The sequence below is a fragment of the Balaenoptera musculus genome, chromosome 5 (assembly GCF_009873245.2).
Source record: "Balaenoptera musculus isolate JJ_BM4_2016_0621 chromosome 5, mBalMus1.pri.v3, whole genome shotgun sequence".
Classification (NCBI taxonomy): Eukaryota; Metazoa; Chordata; class Mammalia; order Artiodactyla; family Balaenopteridae; genus Balaenoptera; species Balaenoptera musculus.
In genome coordinates, this window is record NC_045789.1 from 5,486,573 (window position 1) to 5,504,494 (window position 17,922).

Below are 17,922 nucleotides of genomic sequence, written 5' to 3' on the forward strand. Positions count from 1 at the left end.
ATGTGTTTCTCCTTGGATTTATCCTGTATGGGACTCTCTGCACTTCCTGGACTTGATTGACTATTTCCTTTCCCATATTAGGGAAGTTTTCAACTATAATCTCTTCAAATATTTTCTCAGTCCCTTTCTTTTTTTCTTCTTCCTCTGGGACCCCTATAATTCAAATGTTGGTGCATTTAATGTTGTCCCAGAGGTCTCTGAGACTGTCCTCAATTTTTTTTCATTCTTTTTTCTTTATTCTGCTCTGCGATAGTTATTTCCACTATTTTATCTTCCAGGTCACTTGTCTGTTCTTCTGCCTCAGTTATTCTGCTATTGATCCCTTCTAGAGAATTTTTAATTTTATTTATTGTGTTGTTCATCATTGTTTGTTTACTCTTTATTTCTTCTAGGTCCTTGTTAAACGTTTCTTGTATTTTCTCCATTCTATTTCCAAGATTTTGGATCATCTTTACCATCATTACTCTGAATTCTTTTTCAGGTAGACTGCCTATTTCCTCTTCATTTGTTTGGTCTGGTGGGTTTTTACCTTGCTCCTTCATCTGCTGTGTGTTTCTCTGTCTTCTCATTTTGTTTAACTTACTGTGTTTGGGGTCTCCTTTTCACAGGCTGCAGGTTCATAGTTTCCATTTTATTTGGTGTCTGCCCCTGGTGGGTAAAGTTGGTTCAGTGGGTTGTGTAGGTTTCCTGGTGGAGAGAACTGGTGCCTGTGTTCTGGTGGATGAGGCTGGATCTTGTCTTTCTGGTGAGCAGGACCGTGTCCGGTGGTGTGTTTTGCGTTGTCTGTGAACTTAGTATGTCTTTAGGCAGCCTCTCTGCTAATGTGTGGGGTTGTGTTCTTGTCTTGCTAGTTGTTTGGCATGGATTGTCCAGCACTGGAGCTTGCTGGTCATTGAGTGGAGCTGGGTCTTAGTGTTAAGACAGAGATCTCTGGGAGAGCTCTTGCCAATTGATATTATGTGGAGCTAGGAGGTCTCTCATGGTCCAGTGTCCTGTACTCTGCTCTCCCGCCTCCGAGGCTCAGGCCTGACAGCCAGAGACCGTGTCAGCCACACAGCTTTGCTTTCCTTGAATTTGATTGTAGCTGTTTTGACTTGGGGATTTGTACTGGTTTTGTTTTACTCTTGGCTTGTTTTCACTTCCATGAAACCCGAGACCAGCGTGCAGGGCAAAGGCTGAGGCGTCAGCCAGCGGAGGCAACCTCTGAGGGCTCGACGGACTGTGGGAATGCTCTGAGGTGCCCTGGCTCTGCCACCTTTGAAGACATCAAACTCCCGGTTGTCTTTTTATTAACATTTGGGGTATACAAGTAAGTTTTTTTTTTTTTTTTTTAGAACCAGAAAACTGTCCTTTTGGAACCTATGTCTATAAGTTGGATCTCAACAATCATGTTTTGCACAGTATGTTTCTATTAGGGATAGAACCCAGACACATCAAAAATAACATACACTACAACCATCTGTAAGCGAGTGGTGCTCTATGTATCCAACGATTTGTGCATATCTCCACACTCCGACATAGAGGAGTATGTTCATACACACATGTAAACTAACTTTGCATTCAAAGCATGTAACAAAAGAATGATTTCCCCAGTGGACCAGTCAACTAAACTTGCTGCAAGATTTTATGCTACAATGATCCAGTTTGGGGTTATTCTATAGCAGTTCATCCAATGCAGCATTTCCCAAATCATGTGGGATTTTTTATCTGGATGAAAAGTAGAACATTGCCAACACCACAGAAGCCCTTCTCTTGCTTTGTGTTCCCACCACACGCCCTCCACTCCCCCAAAGGCAACCATTCATATTAACTACTAAAACCACAGATGAGTTTTACCTAATTTGGATTTTAACTACATATATACTTGATGTATACTATGTGCTCTGCTTTTTTGCTCAACATTATTTTTTCATTTTTTTTTTTTTACATCCAACTTCTCAACCACCAGCACTTTTGCTTCTACCCCTACGTCTCTGCTGAAAGTGCTGTGACCAAAGTTACCAACAAATTCCTTATTGCCAAATCCAGTGCCCATTCATCTGCTATATACTTTCTTGTTTTGAACCCAGCCTTGGAAACAATTCCTTATTAAAATTTTATGATGGTGTACTCCTTTGGCTTTCTTCCTATCTCTCTAAGTGTTGTTGTTGTTTAGTTTTAGTTTCCTACTGCTGTTCTGCCCATCTCTTCTCTCTTCACATACTCACCTTAGATACCCCACTCCTTGCCAGAGTATCAAATTTTGACTGCATGTTCTATGTCTCTATTTGTGTCCCAGAGCTCCCACCTGACTCTGGACCACCATATTCTCCATCCAAAAGTTTCTATTTGAATATGCCAAATTCTGCTATTTTTCTAAATTCTGCTATTAAATTCTAAATTCACTAAATTCTGCTATTTTTCTCAAATGAAGGACTTTCATACACTAATGATCTAATGTCAATGAATGTTAATATAATACTCATATTTTATTGCTCTTCTTATTAGATGATTCTGATAATTAACATTTTATTATAGCAATTGTGATTTCCCAGAAAAATAAATATATTTTCCTTATAATGTCATTATCAAATTTATATTCCATTAAGAATTCTTTCATATAAAGAGATGACATTTTGAATATAATCATGAAGAGTTAGGTGATTTAAAATAACTGTTCCATGTTTTTTAATATTTTAGAATTTTAGAGTCTTAATTATTCCTTTTAAGAAAAGAGAGACAGATATTGTACAGTTAATTTCAATATAAATGCTCACAACTGATGCATTATGCTTGCAAAAACCTAATTATTTTATGCATAGTAGAAAAACGTCTTCCTTTGGATCTTTCCACACATAGAGATCATTTTGAATTGATAAAGATTTATTTAAGGGTGACATTAGATCTTGAATCACTAGAACACATACACATCTTAAAGTGTATGTATATGGTTTTGGGAACTACAACTCGTAATTTAATAGGATTTCAAGAATCTATCAGAGTTACACAAACTCCTCACTTCATGTAATTTTAAGTCAAAGCACTTTACAGTTTAACTCAGGAAATTATGTACATGGAAAGCATTTACAAAACAAATATCTTTTCTCTGGGTAGACATTTAAACCATTTTGGGTTATCTAGAAAGTCCACATGAAAACAATTAATTCCTAAAATTAAGAGCCATATAATAACACTTTATCATCTTAATTGAATTTGAAAAAATAAATAAATATAAACATTTATTTGAGCATCACTTCTGAAATTAAATGTCTCAGTTCTGTGTATGGTCACCTTGTCTAACGGCAAATCACTTGCATTTACCTACAAATCTGAAGCAAAAATATAGAGTTCCAGACATGTAAACTTAATGAAACATTGTATTTTAATTTTGAGTTGGAAGAAAATAAAACGCTGAATCTCTGTATTTTAATACAAGTCCTTGTAGTTAATAATGACCCTATTAATTTGTTTTTAATTCTAAGTACTCTTTGCACTGAAAAATCTACACATTTTACTATCAAGGCAACAAAATGCAAGGGTGCAGTGTGTCCACCATCTGACGAGAGGATTTAGTATTTCTTTTAAATATTCAAAACTATGTCTGATCTCACTTAAGATTTATTGGATCCCATTGCATAGATTTCCAAGTTTGTTAATCAAACAAGGCATGATTTAAGATATTTGATGTTTGCAGTGAGGATTTATTTTAAATATCCTAGTAAAAATCAAAGGATTTTTTAATAACGTCAAAATTCTGGAGAAAAATTAAGAATATTATCTGATGCTTATTGTAAAATAATAAAATAATTCTTCTTATCCAAAATGAAAAGAAATACTATTTTATGGAAAACTTTATAACTACTAAAATAACACCCTAATCATGTAATAACAGTTGATAATGTGCTGGTTCTTTTTTCTTTACCATTAACCTTCTCCTGTTTGCAAAGTACCCTTTACTTTCCTCCATGTTGTGTGGTGGCAGAAAGGATAATAAACTGGAACTCAAGAAATCTGTTTATCTTTGTATCTGCCAGTAAATAAAGACTGGATAAAGACACGTTTCTTAACTTCTCTGGTCTTAGCTTATTCTTCTAGATTCTATTCATTTAGGGACTTTTTAGTTTTCTGGGATTTCTTTTTAGAAACTCTCTGGGGGAATGAATTCTGGGTGGAAAAACTGATTACTTTTTATCCTTACTATATCTGTCCTTTTTATCATTGTCTGTCTGAGATGATGCATTCTAAAGGAAAGGAAACTTATCTTTTCAAGTTGCTTTAACTGTCACAGCAGTCTATACACATAGGTACTTAATATATAATTTTAAAATAGATTGCCTTTTCACAATTGTTATATATTTTTTATTCATGATACTTATATTTTATAATAGAGTGACTTTCTAAAATCATGTCATTATACAACGCCTGTCACTAAACTTCACAAAACTGAGGTGGGTTTAGTCGTGAAGTATTTTAACAGAAGGTGAGAAAGAAATAGACGTATGTGTCTTATTCACTTATAAGTATAAATACATCTTGCTGATATAGACAACCCATACAAGTTAGTTTTGCTCTCTCCAAAGGGTCATTCTAGAGCTTGATACCCTGTTTAATAACGGTGAAACACTGAAAATATAAAACATTGCAGAAAACTGCTTGGTGAGACCACAATGAATATTAAAACACCGCAGATAATTCCAGCATTTACTTAAAAACATTACCTTTTCTAAATGATTATGTTAACATCATTTTATCATAGTTAAGGAAAAGTTTTGTGATTATTCAAAAAGATAAAACCTCATAATATGATTGCTGATTGTCAAGTGCTGTCGTTATCAAATATCACTTTATGATTCAAAATATTAAAAATGTAGACCTTTTGCATTATACATAATTTTGACAGAATGGCAGAATCATTACAATCTTCATTAAACTTCATTGCATTTACTATAAATAATTTCAATAAAATTGCTACCATATTACCTTCCAGTTGCTAACAGAATCATATAGATTTTCTTCTCTCCAAATTCAATAGTTTGTAGTACACTGTAGCTCCTTTAAAAACAATGTTTCACTATGTCTCTATTGAAGTTTGTATTGATGATTCAGATTTCTGAATTGCAAATTTTGTTTATCTTTACAACATACTGATCTACCTTGCCTTCCTTAGCAATATCAAATCATATCCCAAACACAACATCATTTTCCCCTTGATAGGTGCAGGTAGCAGTATTCTAGGGAAGATTCTTTTGTACTGATATTGCCAGGGATCATTATTCAGTCGTTGCTGTGTTACCATACAAATAACATATTACTCACACTTTATTTTCATTGTATTTATTAGTTTCTAGCTCCACTATTCCACCATTAACAATATTTTGAATAAAAATCCTGCGTAAACATACAATTTAATTCTCTTATTGATGCTTGATAGTTTGTATACCATTAAAAATATTTTCTGCTATTGCTATAGATTTCAACTACTTTTATTTAGCCACATCCATGTATCTTCATATTATGGGAGTGGAGGATAGGAGTTGGTAGATTAGACTGCCTGTTTAATACAATAAGTTAGTAAAATAGTAATGATAATTGATATATTTCCATAGACTTTCAGACCTGGAAGAGATCTTCCGGTTGGACTAGTTTCTCTAAATACTCTGGTGTATCATGCAGTAGAGATTTTATTTATGCTGAGGTAGGGGAGCAAAATTGCCACCCCAAAATGTCTCTTTGGTATTAATATTATTTCAAGCTGAAAACAATCAAAGCCCAAAAGACTTGGAAAGTAACTTCAACTTTCCCCCAACTGCCTAAAAGAAAGAGGATAGAGGACATCTTCCAGGAAGGGAGCTATCACCACAGGTTACCATAATATGAACTAAGGGTGTGGACAGAAAGGAACTCAGCAAAGTCTGCTTCTTAAAATTACTCTCTGTGTCCCATTGTTTGTGCAGGGCTGAGAGAACATTCATTTACCAAACACTTGTTTTTCCATCTCCATGTGTGTTGCTTTCCTCCCCTTTGAAGCACAAAACCCCTACCTCAACATCCTCTTTTGTCTTTAGCTGAAAATGGTATTTAAGGTGAGGGTTTCAGCCATTTTGGTGAGTTACCCAGTTTTCCTGGGTCTCTCCCATGTATACATGTTATTAAATTTTGATTTTCTCCTGCTAATCTGCCGTATGTGAACTTGATTCTTAGACCAGCCAAAAGGACCCAGAAGGGTAGAGGAAAATTTCTTCCTCCCTGACACCCTTCTCTTTGTCCATCTTCCATCTCTCATTCCCTAAAGTCCAAATCCACTCATCCTGAAGACCCATTCAATTGCTACTACCTTCATAAACTCTCCTTGATCCCCAGTGCTGGAGGTTATATTCTTAGTTCACTTTATATTTTATGTAGGCCTTCCTATGACATTTATCCCCTTGTATCTTACATGATAGTATACAATATAATACAATATAATATAATGTAAACAATTTTTCCTGATAAACCATAATATTCCTGTCATCCTAAGCACACAAATCAATGCCTACTACAGAGTGAAGTTTAGGGGCAAACACATAGACTTCTTAACTGGTTTGGCATAGGTCTGATAATAAACTCAGCCACTTGGTTCTTAACTTCACTGTGTTTCAGTTTCTTCATATAATCATTGAATTATAATGCTGCTTTCTTGTTATCTTTGAAAAGTTGTCTAGCCTTGTGACACACTTTAAAGGATTAACTGTTTACTGAGATATCCCATCTTGTATTCTGCTTGTAATTTAAAGTGGAAATGCAGTTTAATTAAATCTGAAGAGCATACTGACATCTTGCCTTAAAGCTTTGTAACATGCAACTATTTCACATTTATTACTTTGCTAGTATCAAATATTACATAAAATATAATTCAGTGTTTTAATATAAAATGATCATGTAGTAATTACTATCCTTATTTATATGAATTTTCAGAGATTTAAGTAATTTTTCCAATATCAGACAACTGATGGACGACAGAGGCATAATTCAAAAAGGATCTTTTTACACCAAGTACATATCCTATTTCCTGCCTTTTTGGAAAAATAATATATATATACATATGTATATATTTGGAAAGCCCTATATATGTGAGTGCATATAAAAATATTGAAGATTATCCATCTATCTATCATCTATTTATCTATCTGTCAATCTAAAATCTCATTAAACTTTGATTACTTGGTGATTTTCAAATACCAACCAGTTAATTTAATGATTTTTTTTTCTCTTTCTTTTACACACAGCTCCAAAACTTTCCCTTCTGTTTTTTGCCTCTTAGTCTTTTTTCTTTGAATTATTTTTAATGAATAACCTGTCATACAACTTTCTTAACCAAATCATCTTTACAACTTTGCTCTATAAAGTATACTCAATTTTGAGAAGTCTTTAAGCATTTTAAACATATATAATTGATTCCAAAGTATTTTAACATAAATATAATTTTCAATTCTTATGCTAATTTTTGTTGTTAACATATATGCAAACTTTATTAATCAACTTTGGTTTTTCTATAAAATAAAAAAAAAATTGTCATTATGTAAATAATTAAATTGTTTTTGATACATGGTGACAGTGAAGTGCTGTTCCTAGTCTAAAATAACCTTGGAAGCATCATTGTGGAATTAATATCTTAAACTAGAATCAATAGGAACTGATAGCAAATGTTATCAAACATTTCCAGCTCTGCATTTTAGAACTATAACTCCCTTAGCTTTTACATTCGTTTCAATACAGCCACACACTTAAATTATCTCCATTATATCACTTCTCTTAAGAAACAGTCTGTACTTTGACATCAAGCAAACACACCATATTGGGTAAAGAAACAGGAAAAAGAACAAAGAGGAATTAGAGAATGAATCTTATACTCACGGAATGTTCTATAAAATTCTTCAAGAGCCAGGTGCTTGTCTGAGTTAAAATCATCATATTTCAGTAGATCATACAAAGTACAATCAGAAAGGTCCTTGACAAGTTCTTCCTGTTTTATCACCTGACAAGAAAATTAAATTCATGCAATTATATCTGTCTTAAAGTTTCTATAATATAATTAATTATATGTAAATCACTCAATAGGTAATTTAAGTCTGTAGTTGGGCAAAGAACTGAACCTATGAGAAACCTGGGTTTTCAGTTACTGGACATTTATTTTCAACTGTTTCAAATATATAGTTATAAATTTGACTTAGTTGCTTTGACGCTAAGATACATACTTAGAATTTAGCCTAAACTTTCTAATACAAAAATCTCCCAGTAGGACCCAGAAAATCTGAACACTAAAAGGACATTTTTGTATTTCAGTCATTTCCTTTGCTCCACTTATATTGACTCAAGGAAATACCTGCACGTGAAAATTTCCTCCAATGTCTCAGTGACCCATGTCAAAATAGAACAGCTGTTCTCCAACAAAAATAGTGAGGAAATTTGGTCCAACTTTCATCTTCTTATTATTTGTAAAAAATGAAGTTAGTATTTTTTTTTTCTCTTCTGCCTAAACTCCTCCCCAGCTGAAAGTGAAGGCATTTGGTATTCTAAATTAACTCCCTGGGTCACAAAGGAGCTATTCAGCAAATGACTGTTTCCAGGAGCCAGATAGAATTAATGCACCGATTGATGATGGAAACCTACCCAAGCATGGGTGAGGAAAATCACCAGACTGCTTTTCTACTCTGTGCTCTGTTCCATGGACTGGGGCAGTAGCTTTTTTATACTCTGCTTTTTACCAGACAGATATAGGCTGTCTGGTAAAAGAGGTCTCCAAGATTTTTCAAACATTCCTTTTCATTCTGGGTAGCTGCATAGCTGTGTCCACGGTCTTTCATATTTGTCCACAGAAGGAGTGGTTCATATTGCTTGGAGCTTTGCTTCCCCATTTTTTTTTTTTTTTTTTTTTTTTAAGTTGGTGCAATCAGGAAACACAGACTCTGAAGTCAGCCAGCTCTGGGTTCAGACCATGCCAAGGCCACTTAATAGTTCTATAATATCTGGCAAGTCACTCAACCTTTTCTCAATTAGAAATTAAAGATAGTAACCTCTATCTCTCCTGGTTGTTGTGAAGACTTTTAAAAACATGTATATGCTTATACACACACATATCGTCAAGTGCAAGACATACGGTATACATTCAGACCTAATCAAAGTTAAAAATAATGATTTTTATTTAATGTGCTTCTCATTATAATAATTCACTGCAGATTTCCACACCAGTTTGTGCACATTATAGTTGTATATTCATGATGCTTTATTATTTCTTTTGGTAGAGCGGGATGATTCAAGCTTTGTCACAGCAATGGCAGATTGGTGATAGGAATTTCTGAAGAGCTACTTTTAACCTTTTATGGAACATCCCCAAGTTAGAAGTTGTTATGCCTGTGCTTGGATGAGCTGCAGAGACAGCGCTGAGGATGGAGCTTAGCCGATGGATCACCAGAAGCTCCAGCCCCCCATGTAGCCACCGGAGTGGTGACATGCAAGGACAGCACCTGCACTGCTAAATACGACTTTTACACATCATGTGTTCTCTCTTCTTGTTTACGGGATTCAAATTTCATTGGCTAAGCTGGCATTTGCTGCCTTAGAAGGGGGGGAAAGTGAATGATTTATCTGCTTTCCATATAAATAGATATTGTTGATAGTGAGGATTAAAGCCCTAGGCTTAAGCACGGTCCAGCTGGAGGGATTAACAAATCTATCTAATGGCTGAAGCTCTCTCTCCTATAAGCCTAATGGGAAAACAAGTACTGCTTTTCTGTTTAGAAAGCAACGGAGCTCTCAGCCACTCTCCATCTGTTATTTGTTAGATAATGGGAAGTGACTTTTCTGGGTAGCGGAGGAGCAGCGTGTTTGATCTCACCTCACTGTACTCTTCCTAAAGACCTGCAGTGCCAGCATTGCGGTAATTTTTAGGATGCAGTGACACCAGGATTTGGTCAGATATTTTAGTACTATTTTTAGTGACCTTTAGTCACATACCTGTTTGTGAAACGATGGAACAGAAAGTTGGAGGAGAATCTTTCATCATTGTAGTGTATGTCTCATATTTATTTCTGTTCTGTTTCACTCAAGTTAAATCATGTATAGACCAAGAGAACAGACTCCGACTTTTTTCCTTGAAACTGGCTTCGGCATAAGACTAGCTTGCTTTTGATTTGATCTTGATCTTGATTTGATCATGATTATAAAACTCAAGCTGGATATGCTGTTTTAATGAATGTGCTTTAGAAAAGTGCATGGTCCTGGCTAGTGAGCTTTTTATAAAAATCCTTGTTCACTGACACTTGGCCATGCCCATGCACAGGGGAGAGGTGATTCACTCCCTCATTCTTCCATTTTTTAAATACACGTTTTCCTCATTTAGTCCATTTTTGGTCAATGAAATAGCCTACTTAAGAAATGCTTCCTAGTAACTTTTTCTCTCCTTTGTTTCCTGATGGGAGCATTGGCACACTCTGGGGTGTTCCAAATGAGGAAGATACTTTCCTATAGACCTTTTAACCAGCCTGGGAAAATTGCTTCAGATATTCAGAGTTCTGATAGCCTTAACGAGCTGAATGTGTGACTGGGGGAAAGAAAGTATAAAACAAAATAGAAGTAGTAATACATTAAGCACTCTGGTGCTGGGGATCCAAACTTGTAGGACATTTATTTCATTTACCGTCTGGCTCTGGTTCCAAAGACTTTCCACTGTAGCTTCCTCAAAATGCATGTGTTACATCTGAACTAGAGATTCTTGACAAGGCCAGACTCACTGAATATACTGTCACTGAAGTATCTCATGTTGAAACTTTAGTCTAGGAGGCCAGTCATAGTTTCATTTGCAAAGTATTTTTTTAATTCAGGTAAGTACATTGTTTTTTTAGACATAATGCTATTGCACACTTAATAAAATATTGTGTAGTGTAAAAATAACTTTTATATGCACTAGGAAACAAAAAAATTATGTGACTTGCTTTATTGCAATATTGTGGTAGTCTGGAACCAAACTGCAATATCTCTGAGATATGCTTGTACCCTACACAGAATCTCAGATGACGATAACTTATCTAAAGATAAATAAAACTGGAAATAGAAATAGAAAGTGCCAGAGGTAGATGTAAAGGATTGTCTCCCTGTTAAGAGATGTATGGTTATTAGATTTCTGGGGATAAGGCATGACTTGGACATCCAAGGTTATTATATTAACTCTCATAAAAACGATAAGGTACATGTAGATGATTTTGATGTCTCAAGTCAGGTCATGGTGATGAGACCGTCTGTGTAGGGGGTAGGAAGACAGAGGAGTCTAATCTTCCAGTTTTGTGTCTTTTTCTTTCCTCTCCTTGGTGGAGTAGGAGAAAAGATGAACTCATGAAATATACCACTCATATTGCCAACTACTAATTGGCACTTGCCATCTGCCTCTACAAAGATTAAGTCATGAGCTGCAGCAGCTGTTGACCTTCAACACCCCCTGAAAGGAGCACAGGGTAGAGATCAGAAATGAGGCCCTCTGTGCTCTGCGAAAAACTGGCAGAACGGGTCTTCAAATAGTTAGATATTTTCAGGTGTAGATTTCATGAGCCCAATTCTTGCATCTCCTCATATCTAGAAAAACACTAAAATCCTTCATGGTGATGTCTGCTCCTTGTGACGAGTAACCTTCACGAGACTAGCAGAAACCTTCTGCAAAAAATATGTGCTTGATTGCATGTACTCCCTCTTCACCAAAATTACATGTATACTGACCTTCCCCCCAAAATCTTTGGAGAAGTTTCTCAGAGCTATCTGAAATGCTGTCTCCTGGGCTATAGTCCTCATTTTGCCCCAAATAAAACAACTCACAGCTCTCACGTTGTGCATTTTTTTTTTTTCAGTTAATAATATGTTCAAGTAATCTGAGCTCTTCCTCATCCTTTGCAAACTATTTTTCTCAAACTAATCATGCCCGTGTCAGAATCACAATGGTCTTAGTAGAGTTAGAGCTCAGTGATCCTCTATTTTAAAGAAAGTCCATCACGTTTGTGAGGTTAAGCAGGGGCAGATATATTCAGTCCTTTACTTGACAAATGTGTAGATTACATTCCAAGGCTCAGAAAATAAATATACTCTTGTGGTAACAATACACATCTCCAGGCACTGGCTTTTAAGTTTCTCCTACATCAATACAGGTTGGCTCTTCTATTACTTGGTCCTCCAGACTACTTCTTATCCACTTTCTTCCTTTCTCCCTCTCTCCCTTCCTCCATCCCTCTTTCTTTCCTTTCTTTACAACCACCAGGTGCCAAGAATAGTTCTAGGGGCTGGAGATTAATTAGTAAGTAAGAATGACTCCCTTATGGAGTTAATATTCTAGAAAGGGTGAGTGGGAACATGTAATCAATTGAAAAAACAAGATAATTATGGATGGTCAACAGCGCTTAAAAATAAACAATGTGAAAGGACACAGGGTAAACAATTAATATTACAAATTATAATGGTTTAATCATATATAACTGATGCTACCCTGCAATATGTATTAAAAGAAAAGAATTGCATACAATAATCACATCTTCTAAGTTCTCTTTTAGGTTTTGTAACATGCTTAACACGTTAGAAGACATTTAAAAAATCATTAGGGCCAACATTAATTTTGAAAGACTAGCTGAAGAGATAAAATTATTAAACCATTGGTGGGATGAAAACTATTTTAGTTTTAAGGCATTCTATACGGCTCACAGGGATTCTCTGAACATGAATGCCAACACTTTTAATGTACTTTGACATTCTAAAGGAAAGATGCTACAAACAATATATTTAAAGTTTTTTAAAAACTTAATTTTAATTTTCAAGTTGTCTTATGATACTATGAACAGAGTTAAAGCAAAAAAAAAAAAAAGGAATATTTGAAACTACTTACTAAGATTTCCAGCTACAATTGAAATGACTGTTTCTTAATTGGAGCCCTGAACTACACCTAACCCAACAATACAGGCCTTACCTTTCTGTTTTAAGTGCTAATTGTTGCTGTTATTATTGTGAAATCCTTAGCCCTTGAAAGGAAATTCCCAGTTCTACTAGGATCTACCTACTGGCATTGCCAATGCCATTTTAACACCTGGTCTCTGCTGCCTTATTTTGTATACCTGACAGGTTTATGGGGTTTGTAAATGTTGAATAGGATTAATTACTATGGCACTCCCAGACAGTCCTCACTTATCTCCTTCTCTACCTAAACAAATGCTTATTTATTTGCATTTAGTTTGTTTCCACTAAAATAGCATTTTATTTATGGGGTAAAACAATTCTTACCAATCTCATTATAAATAAATATGTTGACTAGCTACAAGAACCCTTTTAAAAATCTTTAAAATTGTAATAGGCTTAACAACTCAAAATAAAGACTGTCCATTCCCTATGGAACAGTTCTAATAAATTTTAAAGAAAATGGATATGTACTTTTGTGTCTGCAAAGACATCAGCACCATGCCTATCCTGTTAGCTTAAAAATATCTAGCGCTATTTATTCTTGCTTTTTTATTTAATTTTGTAAATGAATTCACATATGGTAGTCATTGAGCAAATGGCTCTTTAAGTCAAATATATGTAACATAATAATCTAAATCCTGAGAACAAGTAGTTCTTTTTATTATTTTAATAAACAGTTGTCATGTGTGCACATTAAGGAAATATTTCATTCTAATATGTATTCCTAATGTGAATCAGCTTATTAAGATGACAGAATCTAAATGAAGAAAAAAGCTAAATCAATATACTCAATACAGCTGCTAATTTAAACTCAGACTCACAAGGGAATGACTTTGCTTACTTAAACTCCATGGGCGGTTATTTTATGAAATGGAGAGAAGGCTGAGGAACACATTTGCCAAGCCATTAGCACCATTTCAATTCAAGAACTCTATGTTGGCTGCTTTTAAATTAAACAAGGAGAATGTTAGGCTGAGGTTGGCTCTAATGCTTTGGCACATACAATACAACCAACCCTTAAACGTGTAAATGCCTGAAGGTTATGAAATCAAAACCTAAGGACAACCAATCACAAACAACTAGGCTTTAATCTGTAGCCAATTAGTACTTTCCTTACTTTGCTTTCACCTTCTCTCTATAAAAGTTTTCCCTAGCTCCCCTCCGCAGAATGCTTCTAACCACTTCTGGTGTGGCGCTGCCAGATTTGAATGGATTTTTGTTCAGATAAACTCAACATTTTAATATGCTTCAGTTTATCTTTTAACATTGCTAATAAACTCAAGGGCGCCATTCTGCTGAGTGAAGTCTGCATATGTATCCCCTCATTTTACTCTGAGGAGAAAATAGATGGAACCATGATGCAAGAAGTAGTTGTCCTTTCTCTAAGGGACAATTTATACAAATTCCCTTGTGCTTCAAACCCTGGTTTACCTCTGTGACTCTATAAAATCCAAGTCTTCCCATATTGCTGTGCACATTTCCCAATCTGACCTAATCTCATTTCCTTTCCAACTCAAACCCATCATAGTATCCTCTGTAAATCCTGCTCTCTGATCAGAAAATTCTCTTTTGGCTTCTATTTCTTATGAAAACATGTTCTTCACCATACTGACTTTAAGAAAATCTGGCTACCACTTAAGAAAACCATTTGTCCAATAATTTTAACAATTGGAGACTAATTTTTTTCTCATGTCTATTCTACCTCAATGGAAGGAAGATGGTCAAAAATTAAATGCTTCTCTATTGGCACTTCTGGATTTCTTCCTCCTGCCAAATCAATTTTCTTTCATCAGGTAGATAGATAGATAGATGATAGATAGATAGATAGATAGATAAATAGATAGATAAATAGATAGATAGATAGATAGACAGACAGACAGATGATAGATAGATAGATAGATACATAGATAGATAGATAGATAGATAGATAGACAGATAGATGATAGATAGATAAATAGATAGATAAATAGATAGATAGACAGATAGATATATGATAGATAGATAAATAGATAAATAGATAGATAGATAGACAGATAGATACATAAATAGATAGATAGATAGATGATAGATAGATAGATAGATAAATAGATAGATAAATAGAGATAGATGATAGATAGATAGATAGATAAATAGATAGATGATAGATAGATAGATAGATAAATAGATAGATAGATAGATAGATAAATAGATAGATAGATAGACAGATAGATAGATGATAGATAGATAAATAGATAGATAGATGATAGATAGATAGACAGATAGATAGATGATAGATAGATAGATAGATAGATAGACAGATAGATGATAGATAGATAGATAAATAGATAAATAGATAGATAAATAAATAGATAGATGATAGATAGATAGATAGATAGATAGATAGATAGATAGATAGATAGATAGATAGATGATAAATAGAAGCTACTCTTTTGAATGTCAGGTCAGTTACATAATTCTTTCCTATTCTTTCCCCAAAATTCACCAATGATTTACCCCTCAATTCACAATCTTTCTGTCTACCTTAACTCTTTATCAATATCCCCAGAAACTTCAAAATGCATATGAATAAACCACCAGGAAGAGTTCTATGCTTCTTTTCATAGCAAATGATCATTAACCTTCTCTCTTCCAATGACGTTTTCCTACATGCCAGCCTGCCAAAAGGAACGTGATCATACCTTAGGTCACTTCATCCTGAAATCCTTATTTCAAGCATTACAGGTCTGTTTTGGAATAACATATGTTCTTAAAACCATAAATGTGTTACTGTGTAGCTGAGTGCTTGACCACACTAGTCACATACACAGTACTTAGGGGAGAAACCCTGTTCATTATTATGTTTCAAATAAAGACTATACTTTACATTTGTTAAGGCTTTTTCAGTGAGCTATTATCCTATGAGACATACATTTGAATATTAAGCAAATTTGGAGCATATTGCTACAAGGACAATTTTCACTGAAGCAAGCATTAGTAAAGCTCAGATTTCACCATAGACCCAAAGAGAGCCCTGAATTCTTACTGTTGGAGAAGGCAATTTAAGAGAAGCAGGAGAGAGATACAGATAATAGAGATGAACCTCAGACACTTGTTTAGATTTGGGGAATGGAACTAAGAGAGAACACCAAACAAGCAAGGTTTCAAACCATCAGCCTGGTCTTTGGGAAGAGCCAGAACATTTGATTTTGCCTTTACTGCACAGAACTGCTTACTGGCTGAGACCACTCAGTTCTACCACCTCATTCTGAATAGGATCCAGGCAGTATAGCACAGATTTAAGAAAAGATACAGGGCTGCCTAGACCAAAGTAAATTAAGTGTCCATTTACCCATTGTCAATAGAGAGAGAATAGACATTTTAAAACAAAAATGCTCAACAAATACTTTAAATGTGATTGAAATATTACCTTTGTCATATAGTAATTAAGACACGTATATAGGAGAGGAGAGAGTGATCATCTCTTCTGTTCCTGTAAAAAAGCTCCCACACTCTCCCCTGTCATCCAACCCCATGTCCCTCGGGAAGGCAAAAATCCTCACCAAGGGTGAAAATGGGCATCATACATACTTGAGGAAAGAGAGAGATGTGGGATTTCACTTGGCTCTGAGGGTATAAAAAATAAGGTAGAAGACAGAGGATAAGAATTTCTACTTGTCTCAGGGACTGAAGACTTATTTGCCAAAGGAAAGACTGTGCCAGATATTGCTTTTTTTTTTTTTTTAACATCTTTATTGGAGTATAATTGCTTTACAATGGTGTGTTAGTTTCTGCTGTATAACAAAGTGAATCAGCTATACGTATACATATGTCCCCATATCTCCTCCCTCTTGCAGATATCGGTTTTTGATGTTGGTGTTATTATATTCTATAACTTGCCATTAGTTTTTAAGAAAGGCACATAGATGTTGGCAACTATTGAAAGTGATGTATTTGGTTATACACATTTAGGGGGAGAATATAAATAAAACAGAACTATATTGTTTTGAGTGATAAGGAATTTGGAGCCCCAGGGAAAATTAAGGAGTTGAAACTGAGAGATAGACTTGGGTCCTGCGTCTGTGGTACAGAAAATGCAAGGCATGATCTGGACAGAGCACAAGGAAAGGAAAAGTGTACAAAGTGCTTCATCTAAACTGGATTTCAATGTGTGATTTGTATAATATGTGATATAATCCCATCCCCTACCACCCTATACATCTTCAGTCATTCAACCAAGTACATATTGCTTTTTGCAAATGGACTGTGTGTGTGTATGTGTGTGTGTGTGTGTGTCTGTGTAGCTCAAAGAGAAATGCAAAGGAAATGACAGACATCTGGATTATAGAAACATAATAGTATTATTACAATTACTACTACTATTATTACTAAGTTACTGTACTATACTAACTGAGGACCTATATATTTTTAAAATATTTAAATTGTAAAATATAGTCAATTAAAGCATATTGTTTCTTTCATAACACATCTATGTCTGTCTTAATCAAGATATTGCTTTCAATTATTTCTTATAACTTGTTTTATGGGCAAGAAAAAACTGCGCAAAACTAGGTATTTTACAGTTTGACAGGTAAGGATATTTTAGTATAATATATATCAGCATCTTAAAAACAAAATATATATGATATTTATTTTAAGTTTAGTTCAATTTAACATCATATCTGTAAAGACAGGGGCACTATATACTCTGGAGAAAAATGCCCAACATCACAGTGGTTGTAGAATGATGCCATGTACTTGTCTCTAGCCTAGAACTCAGGATTTAACAAAATTCATACTAGCTACGTGAGATAAGCAGATGAGTACTTCAAATGATATGAGCAAAATAAATAAATGAATAAATAAATAAAACATGCTACCATTTATTTTTCCTTATTTCTTGGAATAACCAAACTATTTTTCTTCTTTTGTAAGAAACATTTTTTCATTGTGAAAATTGGTATTAAAATGTTTGCATATTTAATAATGTGTACATAGATTTCT

The 17,922-nt window shown here is 34.6% G+C and overlaps 1 protein-coding gene across 3 annotated transcripts in view; it reads right to left on the reverse strand.

Annotated features, from left to right (window-relative positions):
• Positions 1–17,922, reverse strand: part of FSTL5 (follistatin like 5) — a 768,953-nt gene that overhangs the window by 364,843 nt on the left and 386,188 nt on the right. For all 3 annotated transcript variants that reach the window (XM_036853815.1, XM_036853816.1, XM_036853817.1), the window contains one exon: positions 7,873–7,993. In XM_036853815.1, coding sequence (XP_036709710.1) covers positions 7,873–7,993 — 121 coding nt within the window. The remainder of the gene's footprint in view (positions 1–7,872; positions 7,994–17,922) is intronic.